This window comes from Phasianus colchicus, chromosome 12 (genome assembly GCF_987193195.1).
Source record: "Phasianus colchicus chromosome 12, bPhaCol1.hap1.1, whole genome shotgun sequence".
Lineage (NCBI taxonomy): Eukaryota > Metazoa > Chordata > Aves > Galliformes > Phasianidae > Phasianus > Phasianus colchicus.
Window position 1 is genome coordinate 7,122,530 of NC_143447.1, and position 26,450 is coordinate 7,148,979.

General features: G+C 38.1%; 1 protein-coding gene across 1 annotated transcript in view; it reads left to right on the top strand.

The window, feature by feature from the left end:
- MYO1E (myosin IE) overlaps nucleotides 1-26,002 on the top strand; it is an 87,324-nt gene extending 61,322 nt beyond the window's left edge. Inside the window, exons 19-30 of the mRNA XM_090149278.1 lie at nucleotides 726-832; nucleotides 4,475-4,573; nucleotides 8,280-8,424; nucleotides 12,431-12,545; nucleotides 13,233-13,402; nucleotides 13,909-14,054; nucleotides 17,519-17,665; nucleotides 18,909-19,066; nucleotides 20,137-20,229; nucleotides 23,110-23,305; nucleotides 25,148-25,317; nucleotides 25,802-26,002. Of these exons, the coding sequence (XP_090005404.1) occupies nucleotides 726-832; nucleotides 4,475-4,573; nucleotides 8,280-8,424; nucleotides 12,431-12,545; nucleotides 13,233-13,402; nucleotides 13,909-14,054; nucleotides 17,519-17,665; nucleotides 18,909-19,066; nucleotides 20,137-20,229; nucleotides 23,110-23,305; nucleotides 25,148-25,317; nucleotides 25,802-25,878 (1,623 nt within the window). The 3' untranslated portion in view covers nucleotides 25,879-26,002. The remainder of the gene's footprint in view (nucleotides 1-725; nucleotides 833-4,474; nucleotides 4,574-8,279; nucleotides 8,425-12,430; nucleotides 12,546-13,232; nucleotides 13,403-13,908; nucleotides 14,055-17,518; nucleotides 17,666-18,908; nucleotides 19,067-20,136; nucleotides 20,230-23,109; nucleotides 23,306-25,147; nucleotides 25,318-25,801) is intronic.
- Nucleotides 26,003-26,450: the final 448 nt, after the last annotated feature.

The window sequence follows — 26,450 nt, forward strand, 5'->3', positions numbered from 1 at the left end:
GCATTTTATGGTGCTGAATTTCCAAAATGAGCAATTGATGGTAGTGGTAATAGTACTTGCATGTGCATGATGAATGAGCCCCTTCACTCAGCCACTTGATGTCCTACAAATAACTACAGATAACTGGTCTCTTTATAGTGCAGAAATGCAGCAGGGCTGATCCTACACCCACTGAAGTCAACAGAAGTCTTTCTATTGACCATAACGTGGGCTGAATAAGGCAGCGAGTGTTAGAAGGCAAGCATCTTTTTTTTTGAGGCTGGCTGTAAAATATACATTTAGATAACGTACTTGAAGACTTTGGAAATCAGTATATTTTTTCAGCATCTTTCCTCATATTTCAACTTTACAGTTAAAGACCACTTGACGCATTCCCCATACCCACCACTCTGTATTTTTATATAGTAGTTAAAATATATTACATAGCTGGAGATAATGGGGACTTCTATTTACTGATTGTGTTTTCCTGAGACATTGGTAGAAGGTGTTGAGTTTCTGTTGGATGTGTTTATCCATCTTTTACAAATGCATTCATAGACACCAATGTGGGTAAGTTTTAAGTAGAAAGAATAACATGATGTGATAGAGGAAAATGATTTGTGAAAGAACTTGAGAAGAACCAGAGCCACATAGATCATCAGCAGATGGCTGATATCCTTAGCACTCTCTCAGAGGATTTATCCTGTTCACCTCTGTTTCTATAATTTTTTCCCTCAATTTTACAGAAACAAGCAAACGATCTTGTTGGCACTCTCATGAAGTGCACACCCCACTACATCCGCTGCATCAAACCAAATGAAACAAAGAAACCTCGAGACTGGGAGGAGAGCAGGTATGAAGCAGGAACGTGTGATAGGAATGAGCACTGAGTCAAAAAAAAAAAAAAGAGCTACAAAAATTCATGTTTTTTAATCATATAACCCACAGACAAACAGAACTGGATACTCTAAAAGCCTTCAGAAATGAGATCTCCCCTAAATCTAAGTAATTCTGAATTAATTCTGACTTTTGCTTCGTGCTTTGAAAACAGCTTTTATTGGGTAGCAAAAAGCCAGCAGGATGTTTGAATTTACTTTCATGAATCAAAAAAATCACACACGCACACACACCAAGAAAAACGACATTTTTATGTATATATACATATCTATAAAATCAAAGAATATAGTTTTTGTGATTGTTTTTTACTTTCTGAATTTTAAGTTTCATTATCTATTGAAGAGAAATTGATAGAACATGATCTCAGGTGGTTATACAGACACTGGATTTATGTCTAAATCTTTGGTTGGTTGCATCTGCTCTAAGACATCTTTAAGCATATGGTACTTTTTAGTATCTTCTTATAGTTGAAAAAGAGATGCTCTTTTTCACACTGAGGTAGGGTACATTACTGAACGTTTTTAGTCATACGTAAGTACTTTTTGTATTGGTAAAAGTGCTGATGTTTGCAGTGTGGTTTTTTTTTTTAATCACAGTGAAACAATTTGTGAAGTCTGATAAAGGACATTCTTGACCACATCAACAGCACACCAAAATTCACTTCCTGCCATTTGGCACACAGACTAGCACAATTACATGCAGATGTAGAGCATTTACAGAAGCCACAATCATGACTGCCCCTTGAAAGTGTCATTTAGGTCTTGGCAGTAAATGCAGATCCTTTTTCTAACTTTTCCTTCCCTTCCCACCCCTTAAAATCCTGCTATGCACCACTTTATTTCACTTTGACACTGGGAAAAAGAAAAGTTATTCTAGTAAAAGTATGCCTAAACTTATAGTGAAATAAAAGCCATGTACATTGGAGGGCTTTTAAAATCAATCATTTACATATTGGAAAATAGGCCTTTTATTGTGGAAAGTGTTGCTAGGAAACCAATGAAACAAACAAACAAAAACGGAGTCCAACAAGAGGCCGGCTTTCAGGAAGCCCATTCTGAAGTAAAAATAGGCAAGATTTCTGTTTTTTCCCCACATAATGGGGATGATATTTGGTAAGTGCGGCCGCTACTGATGCTAAAATAATGAATTAAATATAAGGATTGTGTGGTATCAAACTCATCTACAAATGGAATGAATTCTTAGGATAATGGTAATTTTTAATCCCAATTAAAAATACTAACATTCTCTCCCTTTTCCAGACCTTTCTCAAATAGTAACACATCACATAGTGACAATAGTGGCATATCCAAGGAAAAGAGATGTAAGAATATGCATATTTCAACTCAAATTTCAGCTTGTTTAGTTTTGTGCTTTCACAGTTTTGCTGTGAAAAAGACAAAATACAGCTGAATGCACGTATGGGGTATTTTGCTGTGTTGGGTTAGTGGCCTTGGTTTTCTTCTGTGATCATTTAATGAATGTGAATGAAATGAAAGTGTTTCTGAATGAGGAAAAGCTTCACAAAGACTATCCTTGTGCTTATAGAAGCCACATAATTCCAGCTTTCTACTACTGTTGAATAATTTCTTTAAGGTAGACCTTGTGTAGTACCTAAACCTTGTACAATACCTCAGTTACTCCAGAAATTGGGGTGTTCCTTGAAATGTGTTTTTGTTCAGTTCCTGGCATAGTTGCTCGGGCTTGTATTCAAAATTGCTGCATCAGCTGAATTCCCAGACCCCGACCTGCTTAAGGCTGATGCCTGGAGGGAGATTTTCAGTATGCCTTTTCTCAGAAAGAAAAGGAAAAACAGAAAAATGTCTCAAATTCTCTGTTGCTAGACACTAGTACTGGCAGGACATTAAGAAAAAGGGAGTAATAGTGTTGGTGCAGTGCATTATTCCAGATGTGAATAGGAGGGAAAAGCTATAAACAGGAAAATGTATTTTTGTCTGTAAATTTTCTACTGTTACTGTACCAGAATTCTTGGAGTTGGTACAAAACATAGTTTATTCCTTGAACACAGCAAGGTTAAGATGTGCTGCATTTTGGTTATTAGATAAAAGAGCAACATTTCATTAAATAACTAATCTGTACTCCTTAAAATAAGAAATAACCAAAGGGCTTTTGTCAGTTGTGGCATGGGACTTCAGAAGGTTTTTCCCTTGATACTGAGTCATGTGAAAAGAATTTATCTACCAAAAAAAGAAAAATCAACAGGCTGTACACATTATATTGAAATTTAACATTTCAAAATAGCTAGAGAAATAACACTGAATTAACCCAGAGGGTTTTCAAGGCTGGAAAAATCTTCTGTAAAAAGAGAAACAGTACTTAAAACTGGACTAAGGTTACATGGTTCCTTACAGCCTCGTTTTTTAAAAATTTAAATTGGATGTGAATTCTCTGCTATCTACTGTGTTCCATATTATTCTCTGTTCTATACTGTAGAATGTACAGGACTAAGATCTTAACAGCTCTTATTTCTGACTGACAGCTAAAGCTTCCAGGATTTGCCTCAGATAAGAAAAACAAAACACCACCACAAAACCAAAGGCAGTGAAGCCCCTTAACACAGCATTTCAGAACTCAGAATTAAAAGCTGACGTTGCCTCTTCCAGCCATGTGACTTAGAAGAGATAATTAAGGAAATGCAAAGCAAAACAGCAAGTGTTGTACGCTGTTAGCAAAGCTAACTGAAATTCTTCAAATGAAATTTCCATGCATTAAAAAGTAGACTAGGAGGATATGTAAGAAGGAAGAGAAAATATGTTCCATGGCTCCAGAAAGTGGAAAAGGTGCCAAAAGGAAGTTCTTTAGCTGCTTTTCTGCCTTGAGATTTATGGGGAAATACTTGTTCTCTGTTTTAGAACCCAAAAGAAAGGATTTTGCAAGAGGGAGCTGTAGTGGTTTGGGGATAACGATGTTTCAGTTGTCCATAGCCATTAACACTTCCAGTGGGACTTGTACCAGCTCAGTGTTTGTTTCAGAATAAAGCATGCCATGAGCAGGCTTACCAGGAATTCCTGCAAGTCTTGTGCCTATCCTCACACCCTCCCTTTGCAATGTGGTAAGGTCTGCTACAGTGCTAGCTTTTCATGAATACACTGTTCAGAGTTTCTTACATCTGATTCTTTGTATGATAAAAGTTTGGCATCTGGGGCTTTCTCCAGTCCTCAGATGTGGTCCTTCTCCAGAATAGCCAAAACTGAGCTGTGAGCAGCTGTCCCTGTCTGGGGCATGTAAAACACACACACAAACTACGTTCAAGATCATCATTTCCCACTGCCTTGGATACCAGCTATTTAATTGTGTAGGTAATGACCTGGTGTTTTGATGGGTATTAGTGAAGAAATTTGTACATAAATTACTTAGGAGACAGGAAATTTGACTACCAAAAAGAATGCCAAGGTAAGTTGCTGTATATTTCAGTAATGTGGTTTTGCCACACAGTGTGCAAGAATAAATAGGTTTCATGTACCTGTGCATTAATTTTAGAATTACAGTCTTTAAACAGATGAGATTTTAATGAGTGCTTCAATCCACAAATATGCTGAGATGGAACAGATTGTAAATCTTGCTTTGTTTTTGTCCACAGGGTAAAACATCAAGTAGAATACTTAGGTCTGAAAGAAAACATTCGAGTAAGAAGGGCTGGCTATGCCTACAGGCGGGTTTTCAAGAAGTTTTTGCAGAGGTAAGGTAATGCTAATTTGGAAGTATTAGAGAACGTTTGCTTGCATCATGAGGATAAAAAAGTTGCGAGTTTTGAAAGCTTCTCATTTCCCACTTTCCCTTGTTAGTATTTACTTGTTAAAGATCTAGGCTATGCAGATGTTTTGAAAAAACAGTCTCGTTGTGTCTTTAAAATCTTTCCACTTTCCACTAAACATGCCTAAGGCCACAGTTCTTGGAGGATTAGGAACTCTATATTTGTGGAATTCAAGGGTCTGGGTACTAAATTCTGTTTAAAATGTTCCTGTCGCTCTCCAGTCACTCTTTCCCAGTGACAGAGGATAGGCAAAGGAAAAGATGTCTGCTATTCAACAGTCCCAGTGAAAAGAGTAACCTATTAGCTGAAATTGCTGGTGTTAAAACAGCTGGGGATGGTAACAAACAAATGCTGCAGCTGCTCACAGAATGAAAGCCGTGAGATAAATCCTCATTTCAGTGTCTTAAGACCAGCTGTTGAAATGAATTAGCTACCTTCACCAGCTACTGAATCCTATTAAATGGAAGCAATTTCCATATTTAGGCAATGTTCAGTCTCTTTTTTATTATAGAAAATTGAGACATGCACCTAATTAATGCCCAAACCAGGATGTTGTATGACAATTCAGCTTTTGTCAGAAATCCTTGTGTTACATTTTCAAATAAAAAATAAAAAAAACCCAATCAGTTGTTCCAAGGAATGGAGTATGATTCAGCAAATGGTCCAGAACAAAGCCGCTGATAATACTTTGTATACTTTATGATAATACAGAGGGTTCTAATTATCTAGTAATAAACAGTCCTAAAATACCTTAAGGTGTAGGCGCCATTTTAATCATGGGATAATTTTTAATCATTTTTTTCCCCACTGTCTTCAAGCCCAGACAGTAAGCATGAATGTGCTTCAGATTGCAGAACCTTACATGAAAGTTACTGCAAAGACAGAATAATAGATTAATAATGAATATTAGGGTTCTAGTCTAGCCCTTTTTCAATGATTGTTGAAAACTGATTGTGAGAGCTGTGCAAGTCTAGAAAGGTCTGCACAGAGGAAAGCCACATGGTGCTTCTGGAGGGCGAGAAGATCACTGCACTTCATATGCAGAGATCTACAGTGAGCTGAAACCATTCTCTATGGAATTTGTTTGTTTCAAATCAGTATTGTTAAATTTTACATTTTGTTACAAGTAAAACCTTTCCTGCAACCTTTCAATTTACAGTTCCCTAACATCCAGAGAACAAACTTTTCTGACACCATGGGTCAGTGTGAGTAGAAGCGGGCTGAGGCATGGGATGGTCAGGAAATGCATGCTTGTACACTTGTTTTCATTGGGAGCTCATTGGCAGCTCAATGTAAGTGGAGATTTCAGGACTGAATAGACTTGTGTATGAAATCCATGTTTGCATGCAAAAAGCCAAAGGCACTGAAAAGGCTTATGTGTTTCAAAGCATAACCGGTCTGAAAGCTGAACTCCATACTCCTGTACTTAAAAGTAGAAACTAACTACTTACTCTGAATTTATAATAATTTTTTTTCAGTGGTCATGATTTTGGAATTGTTTCAGAAGCATTTTAAGAACACAGTATGCTGAAATCCCCCACAAGCTTAAATTACATGTAAATTTGAATAACTTAGATAAATGGATATTGATATGAGCCATTTAATGGGAAGGTTGCAAAAACACCCTGGAGAAAAACATTATTCATTCCTAAACAGCAGTGGACAATGATAGAATTGATACAGATGAAATGTTAAATTCCAGAACTTATGCTTAATTGGTGCATATTATGCTCTTTTTTTCTGCCTCGTAGACTTGTCGTAACCATAAATTATATGAAGTTAGTTTGCATTAATGAAAAAGGAGAATTTCAGATCTATTCTTATACCAAGAACTTTACCATAAAAGTCTTCGGTCCTACTTTTCCCAATGCCCTCCTTCCGAGCTCACAAGATAGGATAGGAAAGAATTTATAGCATGCTGAAAGGTAGCATCAACTACTGTTGTGTGAAAGGTTGCACAGTTCTGACTGCCTTTATCAACTGAAGCTCTTTTAAATTCAGACTTGGTTGTACAACTGTATTGTTAGAGATACTTGATGAACCTGCAGAAGAGTCCCTTAAATAAGCAGGGAGTTAGTTTTTATACAACTCCTGCTTACTACTGTGCATCTGTTTGTCCAATAAATAGTGATAACTAACTTACATGATCTGTAAGCAGATTATGTGTAATGTACATTTATATTTAAGATGCCGTAAGAGCCATTTCTGTTACACCATCATGCTGTTATCTGAGCATTTGATAATTAATAGAGTTGATCAAGATAGCACAATTCTAGACTATTTGAATCTTACTGAACTGTATATATAAACCTTTTCTTTTCATGTATCCAAAGGGTTTTTTTGTTTGTTTGTTTGTTTTGTAGTATGTTCCTTTTTAACAGTTTGCTGTATGTCTTTATGTGGTATTGCTATTTAAATTGCATGTCACTACTTCTTGGTTTTGGCTAAATAACATTTTAGGTATGGTAAAAATAAGAAATGAACATTCCCTGAATTAATTTTCTACAACTTCTTCTGTGATTTTTCCGAACATTTTATTAGAAGCTGCCTACTTCTTTCTACCTGAGAATTACAACAAACTGAACTCCATAGTCTATCACTTAAATTGAATAGCTGCACTAATAAGCATGATTTAGTCTGTATAACTCAAATACTCTTACTGCAGTATGAAAAAAAGAGTCAAGCTAAAGAACAGATCTGCAGGGGAAAATTTGTTAGAACACATTTAGGTGTACTCCAGTCTCTGTCAGAGGAGTTTAAATAGCTACTGCTAGAGAAGTTAGTTATCCCCAGGCATGCTGATGCAGCTAAAGCCCATTAGCTCTTCTCATTGTGCAGAATAACAAGAAATCTGTCAGTTCCAGAAGAGCCAGTTAAGCACAAAAAAGTGGACAGTTTAGAAGGAGCTGTAACCTGGCATCTACCTCATTTCCAAGGCTTAAAGAGAGTATCATGATATAGAAGGCTTATCAAATGCATGGTATTACAGCACTTCCCCACCTGGTTCCATAGCTCTTTTTTTATGGTCAGTTCACCTCAGCGTTCCCTCCAAACAGCACCAACATCACAGGATCTTGCCTCCTGTAGCAGACACTAAGCCAAAGGCTTTATGGGTTAAAGCCAAGAAAGACTCCGTGCTACATGCAGACCAGCTGTTATTAACAGGTGGGTTAGGAGAATGAGCTTGTCTACTTGCTTAGAAACACAGAAAGCCTTTGTAAGAGTAAGGAAGACAGAAAAGCTTAAGGGGGAAGTTGGTCACATGCTTGGGAAGGAGTCCATTGTACCAAGGGTAAGGAAGTACTTTAACCTGCACCATAAGTCAGTGCTAGTAAATAACCTTGCCCTGGATTTAAGATTAGAGCAAAACCTTCTGTAATTAACCACTGCTGTTACCAAATAGTAACTTAGGATCTGGAAATGGGAGATTCCTGGACATTGTTGCCCTTCTCATTGCAGCTGTTTGGTTTTACTAAGCAAATAATACAGTATTGCATCCTCCTACGCTCTAAGCTTCTGTAAAACTGCCAAGGGGGCAAACATTTTCCCAGTCTGGTCTGACTAAGAGTCAGTGGTATTCTGCTGATGTTTGATGTCAGGTTTTAATGTTTTCTTCTCCTTGGTGGTTAAGGTATGCCATTCTGACCAAAGCAACTTGGCCTTCCTGGAAAGGAGATGAGAAGCAAGGAGTTCTCCACCTACTTCAGTCAGTCAACATGGATCCTGATCAATACCAACTTGGGAAATCCAAAGTCTTCATCAAAGCTCCAGAGTCTGTAAGTATGGCAGGACACAAGTCTATAAATATGAAGCTTTTGCTAAAATACATGGCCTTCCTGCTCCAATGGTGCATCGCTTATCTGCTAGTACGGGACAAGCATCAGAATGTAAGTCAACCTGGGCAGGGCATCACAGATGCCTTGAGGCAGTGGGTGCAGTAGACACTAGAATCTCACTTCCGTGATGGGTACAGTCCATCCTTATACATCAGTTTGACACTTACACAAGGAACATTAAATACATCAGGAAGAAGAGATGGGACACACAAAGATGCTTTGGTGTCAGGTTGCACACGGTGACGTTCCATCAGAATCTGTTGTATGAAGGAATATCATGGTATGAGAACACATGTATGGCTGTTTGTGCAAGCAAACAGGTCTTTTTCAAAGGATAAGAGCTACTGATGAAAATAAGAGAAAAGCTCCCAAATATGTATGAGTAAATCAGTGTCACAGAATAGCTAACTAGAAATCCCATTCAAAAACATCAGGTAGGCAAATTAAGGCTGCTTTTATCCTGTGGCTGCTGAACTGCACAACACATTGGAACAGTTTTGTTATTTCATTTTTTGGGAAGGTTGTTCAGGAAGGAAAGTATGCTCCATTTACAATCATGTATTCCTTATCTATCAGAAGCAATCTGACTTACTTAGTGAAACACCTTCTGGTTGTCAGGTGGCTTCTTAGTACTTTGCTTTAAATTATACATCAAAATAAAAGCAGAACACTTCTATTTCTATCATTTTCCTTTTGAGAAATACTTCTTTGCACTACCCAATCTCACAGCAAGATGCTAGAGGGAAAATGAACTTCCTCAGAGTCGTAACCAAAATTGATTCTACCATGAATAGAGTCAGAAAGATAGTCTCAGTTGTTTAGGAAAAGCAGTGCTTTAATATCCCTGTCACTTGAGAAAGACGTGTTTATAATAATAAAGTAAATAGTGTTCAAGGTATATAGGGTGCTTGGATGCATGTTGGCCAAACAGGAAATTCTAGTATAGGATTAATCCTAGCTAGTCATTGCAATCAGTGCACCTTAGTTACCAACTACAAAGAAGTGTGAGCTCTGTTTGCCTTCCAGCATAGCACAGGTCATGATTTGTTTCCTAAGATTTCAGAGAATTTTGGCTTACATATGTCTTGTTATGACCTTGGACATGAGTGGATGTGTGTCTTTGACATCTCTTCTTGTGACAACAGCTGGGACATGTAGTCCTTTGCTGATTACCTCACGTTTATGACAGTGGCAAGTACATACTCTGGTCAAGCAGCTCTTTGGCTTACTGAGTTGCTCATAAGGACAGGGGAACAGAATTAGTAACTTAAACAGCATCTTCCAGTTGGTTGTCTTACACTGCTGCAAACCTGGTTTTACTGTTTTCACTATGAAATTATTTATATCCATAACAAAATAACTTGTGTAATGGCTGTTTTCTTGATCTTACTCTTATGGAAAAATCAATCCAGTTTTTAACTATTTTTCTTTTTAATTATGTAATAGGCCATAAGGAAATAACCTCCCTGACTGCTTAAAAGGCCCTAAACTTTGGTATATTTACCACTTACAAGAGCACAGCTTTTCAACAGCCTTACCTTCACAAGTGGGCTGGGACTTAGACCTGTTTGTTTTATTTTGTTCTTTTTTTTTTTTTTCTCTGCCTCCTCCTCCTCTCTCCAGAGAAAGGACTTAAAATGCCTACTGGTGCTCATCCTCTATTTAATAGTAGATTTAATTAAGAATACTAGGAATGGTTATGTCCTTTTTCATTTTAAGTTGAAAAACTTGAGGTGAATATTCTAAAGCTTAACTTACATCTTTTAGTATCAGAGAAACCTCTCATGTTACTAAAACATTGACTTGAAATAGTAGTCAAGAGTCATATCACTTGAAATAGTAAGTGAAAAATTGTCTTCCATCGGTAAAGAAAGCAAGCACCTGGAGGAAAAAGCTTGATTTGCTCAGGAGCGTAAGGGGAAGGGGGTTTATTTTATATCTGTATATCTATCTACACATATATGTATGTATATATAATATGGAAGGAAAGAATTTTTACTTCAGTATTTCATAGCCTATGTTTTACTGAACCATGTTAACTTGATGTTTTCATGGAACTTCCTTATTTGGGTCTCTGACGTTCAACCCCAAGTGACAGATTGTTTTGCATTGATAATTTGCAGCTAGCAGTATTGTTAGTGAAATAAATGACATGGTCACAGGTAAGCTGAATTAGACAAGGCTTGATCATGCCATGGCTCAGACTTAAGAATTCTTTGCATGAGGAGCAGTCGTGCCTCTGCGGAAACACTTTCCAGTGTTGGTGTGTTGGTGAAGTTGGTTTTTTTGTTGGATTTTTTTTTTTTTTTAATTTCTGTAGATGGAGATTTTCCAGCTGTAAAATAAGGTTTTATGGGTGGCAGAAATGAGGCTTCATTATTTACATTTCCATCAAACACCTGAATAAACAACTTAGTACAAGAACAAGCAGGGCCCTGCCGAAATAGTTTGCACAAGATCAAGTTTCCTTTTTAAGAATCAGTATGAACAACGTTTTTTCTAGGTTAGCATGGTTTAGCAGCAGGGTAAGCAAAGGATCCTGAAGCCCAGGTTCACTTCTTGATATACCTGCTTTTACTAATGTTCTCTTTTGAGAGCTATGTAGGTTGCTCCAAAAGTAATGCCTCCTATTTATTTCCATGGAAACTATAGCAAATACAAAGAGTACACAATATATTTCATAGAGCAAATTCTCAGCTACAAAACACTCTTCTTCAACACAGTCACCACCTCTAGCTGTGTTTTTTTTTTGCCAGTGATGAACAAGAGCCTGCTCATAAAAATCTGCACCAGTGCAGGTGACCCACTGTTTTGCAGCTGCTATGATGGTGTCACTGCTAGGAAGATGTTGCCCATGCAGTCCACCTTTCATTGTCCCAAACAGTTGGAAGTCAGAAGATACCAAATCTACACTGTACTGTGAGTGTGGCAGGATAATTGAGCCAATGTTGGCAGTGTGCTTCATGGTCTTCAAACCGGTGTGGGGCCTGATGTTATCACCTTACTAGAGAAAGGTTGTCTTTTCCTCTGGCCTGACTGTGGAAGTTCAGGCCTTCAGCTTAGCGTGATGTAGCAGTCACAGTTGATGGTTTGTCCGGGTTCCAGGAAATTCAGAAGGCTCACTCTTACCTCAAAATCAAAAGATAGCCACTTTACCCACTGAGGGTTGTATCTTGAACTTTTTCTTCAGTGAGGAATTCACATCACTATTCCATGAACTGCTTTTTTGACTCCAGTTCGTAGGTGACACCACATCTACCTCCAGTGTAATAATACAGAATGATAGAATGGCCTGGGTTGAAAAGGACCGCAGTGATCATCTAGTTTCAACCCCCCTGCTATGTGCAGGGTCAGTTTAAGGCACAGAAGAGAAAAATAATCAGCAAATCAAGCCAGTGGACTGATTTAATATTGTAATTGTTATCCAAAGCTCATATTTCTAGTAAGATAAGAAAAAATAAGTTTACAATATGTAAAAAGACTATAATGAAATATGCCATATCCTGCAATAATTTTGGATTTTTTCTTATGCATTATATTTACATATTTTTTAGTGGGAACTAAAAAGAAGGTGAATCTTCAGCTTTGATAAGTCATTTCCTCATGAATGTTAACAGTGTAGGCTAAATCATGCGTTATAGATCATGTATCATATGTGATCATAATTATATATTCCACAGCCAGCCTACAAACATCGCTGCTAAGGAAAAATGTTGCCAATGGACTCAACAGTATTAAGTACAGATGAGTAAGAAAGTTGCAAGTGAATGAGAACACATTGTATTTCACCATGCACAGATAGTTTCTTATTCAAGACCCCTCTGTTGTAGTACAAGGACCAGCTTGTATCTGGAGTGAAATACATATAAAAGTTGAATGTAAAGTGTTTCTTCCAAAAAGATTTTCTTGTAAATTTTTTGACCCATCTTGCTGTTTTCTTGTGCAGCTTTTTTTGTTAGAAGAGATGAGGGAGAGAAAGTATGATGGATATGCCAGGGCCATCCAGAAGGCATGGAGGAAGTATGCAGCCAGGAAAAAATACGTACAAATGAGAGAAGAAGGTAAGTCCTAACTTTTGATCATAGAATCATAGCATTGCTAAGGTTGGAAAAGACGTTCAAGATCATCAAGTCCAACCACAGCCTAACCATATTACCCCAACTCTAACAACCCTCTGCTAAATCATGTCCCTGAGCACCACATGCAAACAGTTTATAAACACATTCAGGGATGGTGACTCAACCACCTCCCTGGGGAGCCTGTATTGATGACTTGTTTCCCATGATTCCAGATGCAGAAAATACACTGCAAATAGATGAAGCAAATATATTCCTTTGTGTAGAGAAAACCATTGCTTTGCAGTCTGGGAATGACTGGAAACTGTTGGAAACCTAAGGAAACCATTGATGAGGTTGGCTGTTCAGCATGCACGACTTTCTTGGACTACCTGGTGCTTTGATCTCAAAGCCAGACTGAGTAGGATAGAATTTCCATAGTTTCAGAAGAACTCTTGATTCATCAAAACTGCCACGCTTGCCATCAGTATATTGTAGTAAGAATAAATTTAATAATCATGTGGATCCTTAATGCAAGGTTTTAAAGCAGCATCTCACTATTCTTTCCATTGTATAAACCATTTGGTTATCACTTGTTCCCCAAGTTCTCTTTGAAACCACTCGCTATTTCAAATAATAAATTTTCAAATTTCAGCAACTACTACTAATCAGTGTTTATTTTTTGTATTTAAGCATCAGATCTGCTGCTGAACAAGAAAGAGAGAAGGCGGAACAGCATTAACAGGAATTTTGTGGGAGATTACATAGGCATGGAGGACCACCCAGAGCTACGCCAGTTTGTGGGCAAACGGGAGAAGATTGATTTTGCAGACACTGTAACTAAATACGATAGGCGGTTTAAGGTAGGTTATAGAACAATATCCACTATTGATGAGTTCTGCTAGGGTGCTATACTGATGTCTTTACCACCATTTAACAGAAACTCTGCATGTGCCAAAGAATTCTTGGATACCAGTTTGAAAAACAAATCTTTGACCTAAGAAGACATTGGGAAGCAGTTCACTCTCTTGATCTGAGCACACTGCTGTTTTCAAACTTCTCTTAGGACAAGAGCTTTGTGGGACTTGCTGGGCAGACAGCTGTTATGAAATATTAGGAATTTCTCTATCAGGAAATAGAGGAAAAAAGCTTTTTTTTTTTTTTTTTTTTTTTTTTTTTAAATACAATGCAGTCTGATTCCAGAGTTATGCAAGTCAGTAAATCAAGTGTTTCCTTCTCACCCCACAACTCAAACCAAAGACTTGGCCCAAATCAATGTATTTATTTATTTATATCTTTGGAACAGCATCATGACATAGAGCATCCGTCTCTGCATAGCTGTGTATTTTCAAATAATTTTGTGTTTCAGAGTGTGAAGCGAGATCTTGTCCTCACTCCAAAGTGTATATACCTTATTGGGCGTGAAAAAGTAAAGCAGGGCCCAGAGAAAGGCCAAGTGAAGGAAGTCTTAAAGAGAAGGATGGAAGTGGAGAGAATTCTTTCTGTTTCTCTAAGGTCAGTACCTTGAACACGTCTTTCCTCTGACAGAGAAATCTGTGTAGAGTAGCATGAAATATGTTGATTGATGAAGAGTGTATTTCATAAGCTGTATTTATTGACTCTTGTAGACAGAAAGCTGGACTTATTTTCATTGCCAGCCTTAATGCTGCAGTAATAGATGTTAATGCTAATAAACAGTTTCTGACTACTTATTAAAGTAGTTCACTTAGTTTAAGTGTAACCCAAAATGTATCCTGTGAAGCATATATTCACCATAATATGTTCAAGGAAGTTCTAGTGAGTTTTGGCTTAATTTTATGTCTCTTACGTAAGTACAACTTGTGCATGTCCCCTGTTTCTGAAGAGTGGTTCTCCGGTGAGCTATTGCAACCTTTATTCCTAGTTGGATTTCACATCACTTCTGATGACAGTGTCAAACCAGTCCCAGCTTGCAGGAAATAGCTGTGGTGTACACAGAGAACTAAGAAACCTGGTTAGGTGAGTAAGTAATATAAGGAGAAACAGCCCACAAGACTAAAGTTCATGACTGTGTCACTTCATCCCTTTGAGGGCTGATAAACAACGTCTCTGCAGTTCAACTTCACCAGTTGTTACTGCAGTTTATCAGAGCTGGTACCTAACTAATTTAATACAAAAGAATACAGATGCAGCCTAATATGGCAACAAGCATTCTTCAAATACTAAAATCTCATGGTTTTAATAGAATTCAAGTCTACCCTTGACTGCTGTATATTGACTGTTACTGCAAAGTTTTTATTTATATGCTTATAGAACATTGTTTCTCTTAGCATAGCTAGAAGTCTTCTCACAGACATAATTCAGTACTTAAAAAGGAAAAAAAAAGCGGATGGCACATTTCTGCAGAGTTCTAAACAACTCTTCCAAGATTAGGGTAAGGTCTGCAAAACAATCCTGCATACAATACCATTTTCAAAACTTGCAGTTTATGTTACCAAACATTTTTCAATTTAGAACAACTTCGGTAGATCTAGGTTAGAGTAGAATCTGCCTGTTTAATGCTCCAGGTTTGGACTGTGTGCCATGCAAATGCTAACCAGATTGCAGCCAGACACCCAAGCTGGGCCTTTTGCATTCCAAAGGCAGAGCTGCATTGAGTCAGCTGAAAAGCACAGCTTGCCAGCCAACTTAGTGAAGACTGTTGCACTTTTCTCACATGTAAGTAAGTTCTACAGAACGTTTTGAAGCAAAACCAAATTTGCATACTTTGGAGGAAACATGCATATTACATTATGTCTAATCATGTTCTAAACTTACTTCTTGTATTTCATTTTGTTGCAAAAGCCTTCTTTATATATGCTAAAAGTAGAAGCAGAATTACAAACTGTCAAGCTGCTCAGGTATTTACTCCCTACCCTCCCCCCCCCCAAAAAAAAAAACAGTGATGGGAACAAGGGGGCAGTCTTCATATTAGGCTGGGCTGACTTCAAAATGGATCTGACTGGAGGAATATTCTAATGCAGCTGAGCAGTTACTCAGTACTCTGGCTACAGAGGCTACAGAAGTCGCTGCTCCACTAGAATCTGAGTTATCTCATGTCAGTGACAAGAGTTACAGCTCACAGTACTTAAAATCTTTAATGACTAAAACCAGAACAAAACTTTCAAGTAGTACAAGTGTGACCAAATCTGTATTTTGGAAAAAAAAAAAATTTTCAGAGGCCAGGTTCAAAACAAGTTGCATTATTTCATTCTCAAAACTCTATGGTTTACTTCAGATTTTTATTTGTACTATTTTTTCCAGCAACACTATGTTTTAATTGGAGTAATACATGGAATGTATTTTAAACAGAAGGGGGTGGGGGATAACTGGATTCTTGCATTGTTATCTAAATTTATTTCAAGAAACTCATGCACAATACATTGAGGTCAGCTTGGATGGATATACCTATACACAAGAAAGGCAGAATATTCAGCAGTCTTGACGGGTAACACCACATCACAGTTTAAATTACTTGAAGGAATTGCACTTTAAAGTGCAGTTACCAAATTTGGAATTTGTTCAGCATATTGAGTATTCATGGAAATTTGCTGATGTTTTTAGTAACAGTAAATTACTGAGCTTTACAGTTCATCTGATAAGCAGTGACACAGGATGTCCCAACAGTATTATAAAGTCAGGCTCTTTGCCAAGTGAGCAAAAATAGGACAACTGGCTGGGTGATACTATAGGGCTTGGGTTTTTCTTACACATCTCCTTCAGAACATTGCTGAAGCTCTAGATTTGCTTGATGGTAGTGAAGGTTGTGATTTTACTTTACTTTCTTATGTCTCTTATTGCTATTTTGAATAGTAAATAAGTACCTTAAAGTAACTCATTTGTAGTTTCATACACTTTTTCCTATTGTAAAGATTTCAGAGTATGAAGTTGGGTGATTCAAGTTGGTGTAATAAAAATGGGTAGTGGTATAACACAGCATTCATCTCAGTTGGAACTGTATTTTCATACCTAACAGTCTGGAGCATTTGTAGCAGTGATATGAAATTATTTTTCAATTCTGAATAAAGTAAATAGGTACTCACATATCTAGAGGGATTTGTAGGCTTCGCAGTAGCTGCGTGAAAAACGATGGTCAGAAAACTTTCTTATTTCACCACCTTCATATTTAAAGAATCAGCAGTGAGGCAAACCAGCGAGTGGAAAAGAGAGCACATGAAACTTCATTTTGATGAGACATGTAGGTTAAAAACTGCACCAAACCTCAAAACTATTAAAAAAAAACAAAAAACTGCAACCCTCCATTTCCAAGTTCTGGTTTTATTCAGAAAGCTTTGTTTATATCTCTTTTAGAGAGGGTGCAGAAACGGACAGACATCAATGTAGTTACAGCTAGGAACTGTGCAAAATTGATACGTGTACAGACAAATTACAAGCATGCCAGAGTAACAGTGATCTTGGCTAAAACACAAAGGAACTGTGGGGACTGGGAGGACAGAAATGTTTTGCAACTTTTTCTGTAAGAGTTGATCCAGTGATGGCAGTGGATGCCAACATGTATGATTTTTATGCTGTTTAACCACTTCAAGCAAAAGACAGTGGAGACTTCAGAGCATTCATTCAGAAGTTGCTTGCTTTGGTTTCAGTCTTACTTTATGGTTAGCGACTTTCCAGTTCATCTCTAATCCCAAATTTTGCCATTATTGAAGAGATGGACTTTAATTGTGACTTTAATGTGACATGTTCTTAGGATACAGTGATTAATGTAAAATAACCAAGCAGCTTTCCTGTGTCACAGAAGGGATTGCGTCAGATATTCAATTACCAGCTGATCAAAAAAAGGTGTTCTCAAAAAGCAAGACTCTACAATTAATGCCACTTGGACTTTCTTATGTTGTTAGAACCATTGTAACCATGTGTACTTTGCAAATTTCATTATAATACTGGCTGTATTTGCTGCTAAAGTTTTGTTCTGAATGGTAAATGTTCCAATTTCGTTTCAGCACAATGCAGGATGACATTTTCATTCTACATGAACAGGAATATGATAGCTTGCTTGAATCAGTCTTCAAAACTGAGTTTTTAAGCCTCTTATCAAAACGATATGAAGAGAAAACGCAAGGAAAACTACCTCTGAAATTCAGCAATACGTGAGTTTAGTTTTTTCAGTAATCTTTGCTCTTGCTAACAAGACGAATGAATGCTGCTTGCAGAGCTCCTGACACTATGCTTTGATTTAGAAGAGGCAGCAGGCTGTAAAAATGCAAGTGAACTGAATTTTAGCACATCACAGTGTAATAGGTGAGGATTGTACCTGGGCCCTCTGCCATTTTCCACCATCTGCGTGCATAGATAAGTTGTCTCCATTCTATTGAACACACATCAGGCTCAAGGGTCTGCAACTTAGGTCTGCCACCGAGCACCTCTGTGCATCAGAGCTGTTAATACTCCTGCCCGTGAAGCAAATCAGCAGCAGCAGGATTTGAATTTGTATGCAAGAATTATAAAACTTGAGAGGATTATTGTAGTTTGAAAGGGCAGAGGAGGACAGCTGAAGTTTGGAACGTTCCTGTAGCATATAGTTTTATGCTGTGGGAATCCTAAGCCAGTACCTGACATTTTTTTGTTCATGTAAAATATAATTTATTTCTGGGGTCTTGCCCAAAACTAAACCAAGATTTTCCTTGGTTGTTATAGAGTCACAGAATGGCTTGGGTTGGAAGGGACATTAAAGCCCACCAAGTTCCATGTCCCTGCTGTGGGCAAGGTTGGACCCACTGGATTGGGTTGCCTAGGGTCAGCCTGGCCTTGAACACCTCTAGGAATCAAGCATCCCCAGCTTCTCTGGGCAAGCTGCAAATCTTATCATTATAGTTATAATCATGTATTTTATCTGATTACGTTACAGAGCACAATGTGGAAGTACTGGGAAATAAATGCATGTGCATATATACAGATGTGTGTGTGTGAGTGCAAATAAGTTCACTCCCCAAATATGTACACAGAGCGTGTATTGTCACCTAAGAGCATATACAGAAGAGAGGCAGTGCCTGAATCTGTTTTATGGTAGACATGTCTGTTGCTCAGTGCCTTGCACCTCAATGCTCATACTCTCTGTCTTCTCCTGAATATCTTAAACTTCCTTCCTTTACCAGAAAAGCTAAAACATTATTTAAGTCGAACATGAGGGGAGAAGGAAAAAAAGAAGCTTAATTAGGTATTTTATGTCAGGTTATTCACTCACTGAATACAGGTTCTTAGTCTGAACTTATTTTTATATCTCCAAGTTATTAATGATGCCAAGCATCATTATCCCAATTAAACACACAGATGCTTTGTGTTATTTTGTTGTTTAGTTTATTTCCTTCTCTTGTTTTCATGTGCTTATTCTAGGCTAGAAGTGAAGCTGAAAAAGGAGAGCTGGGGGCCATGGAGCAGTGGTGGTTCTCGACAAGTGCAATTTATTCAAGGCCAAGGAGATATAGCCATTCTCAAACCAAGCAATAAAGTGCTGCAGATCAGCATCGGACCGGGGCTACCAAAGAATTCCCGTACGTATGATTTTCCATTAGAAATTAGTGATGATTTAGAAATTTAGAGAATGGTTGAGTCTAGCTTTTTCTCCTTGCTTGCCTCTTGACCCAGCATTTTCTTTATTGTTTCTCTTTAACGTTGGAAATAAGATCCAAGTTATAGATCATAAGGATACAACAAATTTCCCTACTGCTCTACAGTTTTTTTGGAACTTATTACTTTCCATATATAACAACTGCTTTTGAAATGCCTGAAATTCTTTTCCCTGTGTCAAAATAAATCTGGGTTTTTTCTCATGACATAGCACAGAGAGCACACTAGCCAGGCATTTTGCAGATGAGTCTTTCTGTCTGCTCTGGGCTCCTGCCATTCCTACAGTGGTGCTGATGCAGAAAGGAAGTAACTTCTGTGCATCACCAGAGACTGAACTGCACATGTGCTGGTCTGTTTTACGTTTTACCTTTTTCTCATACTGATATGCACTGTGAAGCTTCCAGCACTTACAGGAGAATGAGGAAGGTTTTTCTTGTACAGGATTCTTGGAGGATTAAAAAAACAACAACAAAAAAAGTCTCCTTTCAATATAAAACACCAAACTTTTAACCAGACCTGGGAGCATTTTACTGAACTGTTTTCCCATCAAACTGAGGAGTACAATTAAACAAGTTAAGATTTTTTTTTTTGTCCCAGGGAAATTTCTTGGTGTCATAGAACTGGGAAAAGTGTACTTGGATGTGCAGAGAAATTACTGATCAGAAGTGTTGTAGTAAAAAGTATTGCTGTGCCAGCTGTCAGTGGTTGCTAAAATAAGTCCTAAAGCTAATGGTTTTTGGAGTCCCACTTTCTGTAGTCTCAAGACACCTTTACTTTACATCCTATGGCTGAACTGGATCACAAAAGGGAGAATATGCATATCATCCTTGTTGCACCTAAAGCTTTAGCACAATGTGGACAACACTCTAGGCACTGGATTCATTATTCCTGAAGATCAGCCTCTCTGACCATAGAGGAGGAGCCTTGCAGTCAGAAGACCTTACCTAATTAATGTAATCATGAAAGAGTAACAGATTGTTGCTGTCTCTTTCAGGTCCTACTAGACGCAACCTTTCCCAAAGCAGAGGGCATTCTAGCAGGTCTCAAGCTCAGTCTTACCCTATGAGAGCTGCACCTCCTCCTCCTGGTAAGTTTGTTTAGCATCATGTCTAAACCAAAATTCAAAATTCACGCTTATGCTTTATTCTTGCCATCTAGTAAATTTGTTCTCCACTAAAAATGCATAGTAAAGTTTTTACTATTAACTGTGAAACCTACACTGCAGGCCTTTAATGATGGCTGTTGGGAGTCTGGTGCCAATTGAACTGGTATTTCACCAGAAATAAATACATGGTGGATAGCAGCTGGCTAGGGATGCTGTTATGTTCTGCCACTGAGTGTGAGACGCTGAAACTGAAGCTAAGCTCGTAGCCTCTCCCCTTTCCATTTTAGGGCAAAATGTATACATTCATGAGGACAGAACACATGAAAATGCTTTCAGGGCCATGAACAGCAGAATGCAATTTATAGCTCATTGTTCTACTCTGTTACACAATAACTTTCATGTAACCCAAGTGCTGAGCCCTATCAGTTGTGCCAGTAAGTCGAGGCGCATGGCTTTTCTGCATGGGATTGATATAATGAGGGTGTTTCACTTCTGCCCTTGAGTGATATGATTAATTTAGCCTGTGAACTCAGAGGAAAGAACAATATCCCATTGACCCACCACTTCCCAAGAAGTTTTTTTTTCTATTTACATTTCTAGTGTTTGTTGGGTCAGGGTTTTTTTTTTTTTTTTCCAAAACAAAAGATTCTCTTAAGTCAGCTGGTCTTTATGGAGAAGCACAGTCGTAAGAAAGAGTGGAAGTTCAGTACTCAACCCTTCCTGGTCACCAAGTGAACTAGCCAGCTCCTGATGCTAGTAAAAACCTCAGCCATATGAGTCAAACAATGACATACGAGTGCATGATTTGCAGTAACTGCAGCTATTCTAGTAAAGCAGCAAATCATTGTGGTTAAAGAAGTTAAAAAGCCAGTAAATACTCATCCAGGATGAATTAAATAAAGCAAGAGAAGGCCTTTTTCATTTGCATTTTCAAAAACTCATCAATTTTAGAGTTACAAGAAAAACAGACAAAAAGAAATACTGGTTGAAGTTGTAACTTTAGACCAAATTCAAATTTGCATTTCCTTAAGGTAGTTTGGATGCAGATTTGTATTCAAGTCCAAAGTACAGTCGAAGTATGCTTGCAGCTTAGCCTTTTGTGACAGCTGCTAGACAGGTGTGTCAGCCCCAATTAAAAGAACCTACTTCTGTGTCCAGCAAGACAGAGGCCTAACTTTCCTGGGGAGCTGAAGTAGATGATCATGGCACAGTTAATGGTGTGGTATGCAGGAGGGATAATTTGATGACAGAACTTAAATGCTATATTGACCACTATTCATGTGTGTTATGTTTAAAAGGTAAGTACAGTTCTCATGATCACCTCAAATCAATCATACCGTATTGTGATATTGTCTCACAAAATGTTTTTGAGTTTTCTATGTCTAAAATAGCCAATAACAGATTAAAAACAGCTGTTACAAAGGAGCTGTATGTAGGGTGTTGGGACTTTGCAGGAGTCTGAAGCAATTGTATCATTTGGTCACATTCCTCACTGGGGGTTACAAACAATTCTATGTATCCTGTTCTCACAAGGTGAGAAATTAATTCTGGGGCTTCAACCTTGCTCCTTTAGAATGTATTCTGCTGTGGTCACAGCTGGTTTGAAATTAATGGTCCATGTATCTGTATGCATGTCCATTTACATGCATTTGTTTATATCAGTGTGTGTTTGTCCGTATGTCAGTGCATATAGGTCTGTGTTTGTGCATGGTCACTCATATGTTTATATCTGCATGTGTGTATTGTGTACTTGTCCCTGCCCATGATGCACATGAATACACACACACGTATACACAAATGTATACACACAGACACATTTATTGTGTATACATGCACACATGCATGTATACTTCGTATGCATGTGAATATGCAGATGTGTGCAGCATGTACCTGGATGTGCCTGCATATTGTGTTCCACGTGTGTATATTTGTGTCTGTTCATGTGCACCTTTTGTGTCTATGTGGATACATACATTTGTGCACATAAAAAGGCACACGTCCAGACAATACACAGATGCACATACAGACACGTGCATACACTCCAACTTCTCATAAATAAATGTATGCAGGTCTGTACATGTACACAGATACAGACACACAAACACACACAAATGTGCAGAACAGGTAGTGAGGATAATCTCCCTCAACCTGCTGGCCACACTCTTTAATGCACCCCAGCATACCATTGGCCTTCTTATCCACAAGGGCACACTGGGGCTGGCTCATAACCTCTTAATTTATTACTAGTGGACTTTCATGTCCCTGAGTTAAAGAGATTCTTCTGTCTTGAACTCTTCCTTTCCCAACTATTAACGTGTATACTTTTGCATGTGTGCTTTGATATGCAAGTAAATCAATGCCCATAGGTACCTACATATAAAGCGCATACATGTGAGTATGCAGGTGCAAATAGGTGTATATACATATATATCCATGTGTACAAATGTACATGTGTATGTATTTGTTTGTACCTGCTCACACACTTACATGCACACATTCAGACTCAAGTTATTCTGATATGTCCAGGTCCATACGTGTCTATAGAGGTACGTATAGATACATATACATTTGTATTATGTACATAGTTTTTAACACGCATAAGCAGATGAAAAGAGAAAACCAACCCACATCATTTTAACCAACTCAGTTTTTGAGCACAGCTCCCACTTCCCTCCGTAGGGGTTTTAGGAATGTAAAGGATCGAGATCCTTATAACCTGAACCTGCAAGTAGCTCAAATATATGTGGAACTGTTTCAAACTCAAAGATATTTACCCATGTCATCACCTAGAAACCAAGAAAAGGGCTACCATTGTGGAGCCATTACTTGGACTGGATGTGTTCATGCTTTATTTACTTCCAGGTCATCAGCAAAATGGAGTAACAAATGTTCCACTACGTCCTCAAATCCCAGGAAATCAGCAGGCCAGTCAGAGGACCCTGTATACCAATATGACACGACCAACTTTACCACGGCAGCTATCAGGAGGATCAGGCAAGATCTCACAGCAACCAGAAAGCCTGGATTTTCTTAAAGTACCTGACCAAGGAGCAGCTGGGTAAGATTTACATTACATCTAAGAAAGAAAAGAAACAGCTCCATGTGCTCCAGCTTCACTGCTGATAACATTCCTGTAGATGCCCAGATTAAGCTATTGAGCTGCCCTCAAAGGAATCCTCTTCCATCAGATCTAAAAAACACATCCATCACAAACTGTAAAACTTTAGGAATGAAGGTGAACCACTTGCAGTTTAATATCTTACACACAGTCCCTTCTGCTTAATGCTAGTAAAACACTTGTAGAATTTTAATGGGCCTTCTTTATTATCTGTAATCCAGAAGGGAAAGATCAGATGTGATATTTCACAGCAACTATCAAGTACCTGCTACCCATAAAAGCTTGCAAGCACGTTTACAACAGTTGACTGTTCTTAATTTTTTCTCATTTAAAGACCAAAATAGCAACTTAATTAATTTTATCAATTTCAGAACTCTCAGCAGATGCTAACACTTTCAAATGTTTCCACCTTTGTAAACTAATATAACCTCCAGGCATTAAAGTTCTCATTGCATGTCAATTCTCTGAAAAGCTGTTTTGATAATGTTTGATTTTTACTTTGTCTTGAGAACATGGTTCCTGCACTAGCACCAAAATCTATAGCTATAGCCAGGGTAAAACGATGTGTCCCAGTTCATGTAACTGCCATTTAAAATAGTTGTCAAACTAGAGTAGATAGTGAAGATATAACACAGTGTTTCTCCCCTCCAAGGTAGCTGTATGCTCAAAGCTGGTAAGAGGAAAAATACAAAAAAGAAAAAGTAATAAAATCCATAAAAGCTACAGCAGTAACTACTACTAGAACTGGTTGGGATCAGCTGTCTGCTTATCCCCTTCAAATGGGTTTTGTAGAAGTCAGTTACTCTAAGAAGCTGCTTTTGTTCCAAAACAACCTGGCACAGTCATTTCTGAGTCTTTAATATTCCAACACATGAGATACTGGGTATTTAGCAATCTCTACAGCTTTACCAAATAGTTTCAGTTTTTATAGTGTAAAATACAACTTGGAAGAAATTATTTTGGTCAGAAACAGTGGGCCATACCCACCCTGAGGAGCACACAACTCAGTAAGGAAAATTTGAGGTAGGCATTAGAAAAAAATAGTTTTTTTTTTTTTTTTTTTAATCTTTGTGACAATAAATGTGTTGGGAAGTCTGGGAATCCTAGTAGATATATGATGGTAAAGCCTAACAGAAGATGACAGGTTTATTTTGATAGCATGCATTCAAAGCTTTGTTAATGCTAATACTACCAAGTTCTGAGCACAGAGTAGAAAGATGAGTTTGTAATATTAAAAAAGATTGCCATAGCATTAATACAGCCTTGTTCTCCCGACCAGTATTATCATTACCAAGACATTTCAGTAGATGTTCCCAGGGCCACTTTCTAGTTTCCAAGCAGAAAAAAGCACTGTATCTAAAGTATTCCTACGAAGTTCCATTTCTTTAGGGTAAACAGCAAAGAAAGCTGAAGCTGCTGCTCTGGACACACAGCCCTGTCTTCAGCAGAGGCCAGGCCCGTCTCCACCAGTCTCATACAGGCAGAGGCACAGGCCAGCTGTGCCCCACCACCAGGCAGCACATATGCTTGAGGCACGCACACCCTGCCGGCAGCACGAGGCAGCTGCAGCCCTGTGAGCTGTGAGGACATGGGCATTTATTTCCATTCCAGTCTCAGCACTGCTTTCTCCTATGCATTTGACCTGCTGTTTCCAAGTACCTAACTACATTTAACTCGCAGAGAAGCAGTCTTAGTCTTATTTGCCTATTTTTAATGGTGTGACAATTAACAAGTTATCTGATCTCTGAAGGATGTTAACATTCTTTACCCCTAACCCCCCAGCGTTCGCAGGCAGTCAACAAACCGGCCCCCACCAGCTGGAGGAAGGCCTAAACCACAGCCAAAACCTAAACCTCAGGTTCCACAGTGCAAAGCACTGTATGCATACGATGCTCAGGACACAGATGAACTTAGCTTTAATGCCAACGATGTGATCGATATCATTAAAGAAGGTATGTAAATGTGTAAAGCACTCACCTTGAAGGTACATTTTCACAAGGAGTAAAAAAAAAAAAAAAAAAAAAAAACATTTGGAGCTAACTTGCACATGTCTTCCATGACTAGGCTTGCAAATTTCTATGATCACTCCAAGAGCAAAGATATCTTCCACAGTTACTTTAAGGCAAGAGCGAACACTTGAAAGACATGCACAGTATTTGCTACTGTAGATTTGTCAATTTAGTTGAGTATAAACATCAAGAGTTTCTGGCTGAAAATTAGCCTATGTTCTAAGAAGAACAAGCAACAAAGCATCTTCTTGTCTCCAAAGAAGCCTAAAGCATAGTCATGTAGCCAAGAGGATCAGCAAATCCAAGTCATTTATTATCAGCCCTTTATAAGAAGGCTGACAAGAAGTCAAGAAGTTTTTAAGTCTGCCTCAGAAAACAAACAAAAAGGTTTTACAAAGCCTCACTCACTTTGCTTTCTTTGTTATAGATCCTTCCGGGTGGTGGACAGGAAGACTACGAGGGAAACAAGGTCTTTTCCCAAACAATTATGTCACCAAGATATGAAAGACTTTCAGAAAAAAGAAAAAATGGCATGAAGTTACCAGTGTTGGATATTTTCCCTTGCCTTCAGGAAACTGATCTCCCATTCTCAGCAGTACCTTTCACCAGTAAAGTTGCATACAAGAAAGAATAATATTATTCACAGCAGACTTAGATCCTCTGTCTCAGAACCATACAGTAACGGACGTACTGACAGATTATTTATTGTATTTAAAACCTGGTTTTCACACTTCACAAGTGAGGAATACCTAAACCTACCATCCTGAAACAGAAAGGTGCTCTATAATCTGGGACCACACATTTGGAAATGGGTATATTAAGTGCCTCTAGTTGATAATAGTCTTTTTAAGTGTCTAACAAAGATCATGTTCAAAGCGCATTTTTTCTAATGCACGTGATTCTGGGGAACACATTAAGTATGCTGCTACACATTCAAAAGATTTAGGGTGATTTGGGGTATTCACTGTCTAAAAACCTAACATGATGGAGTGTATTTAAGTAATTTTGTAGAGGTGTAATGGAACTGGGTGCATTTGTGTTTAGGGACTCCAGCAGGCACTACAAGAAGTTTAATC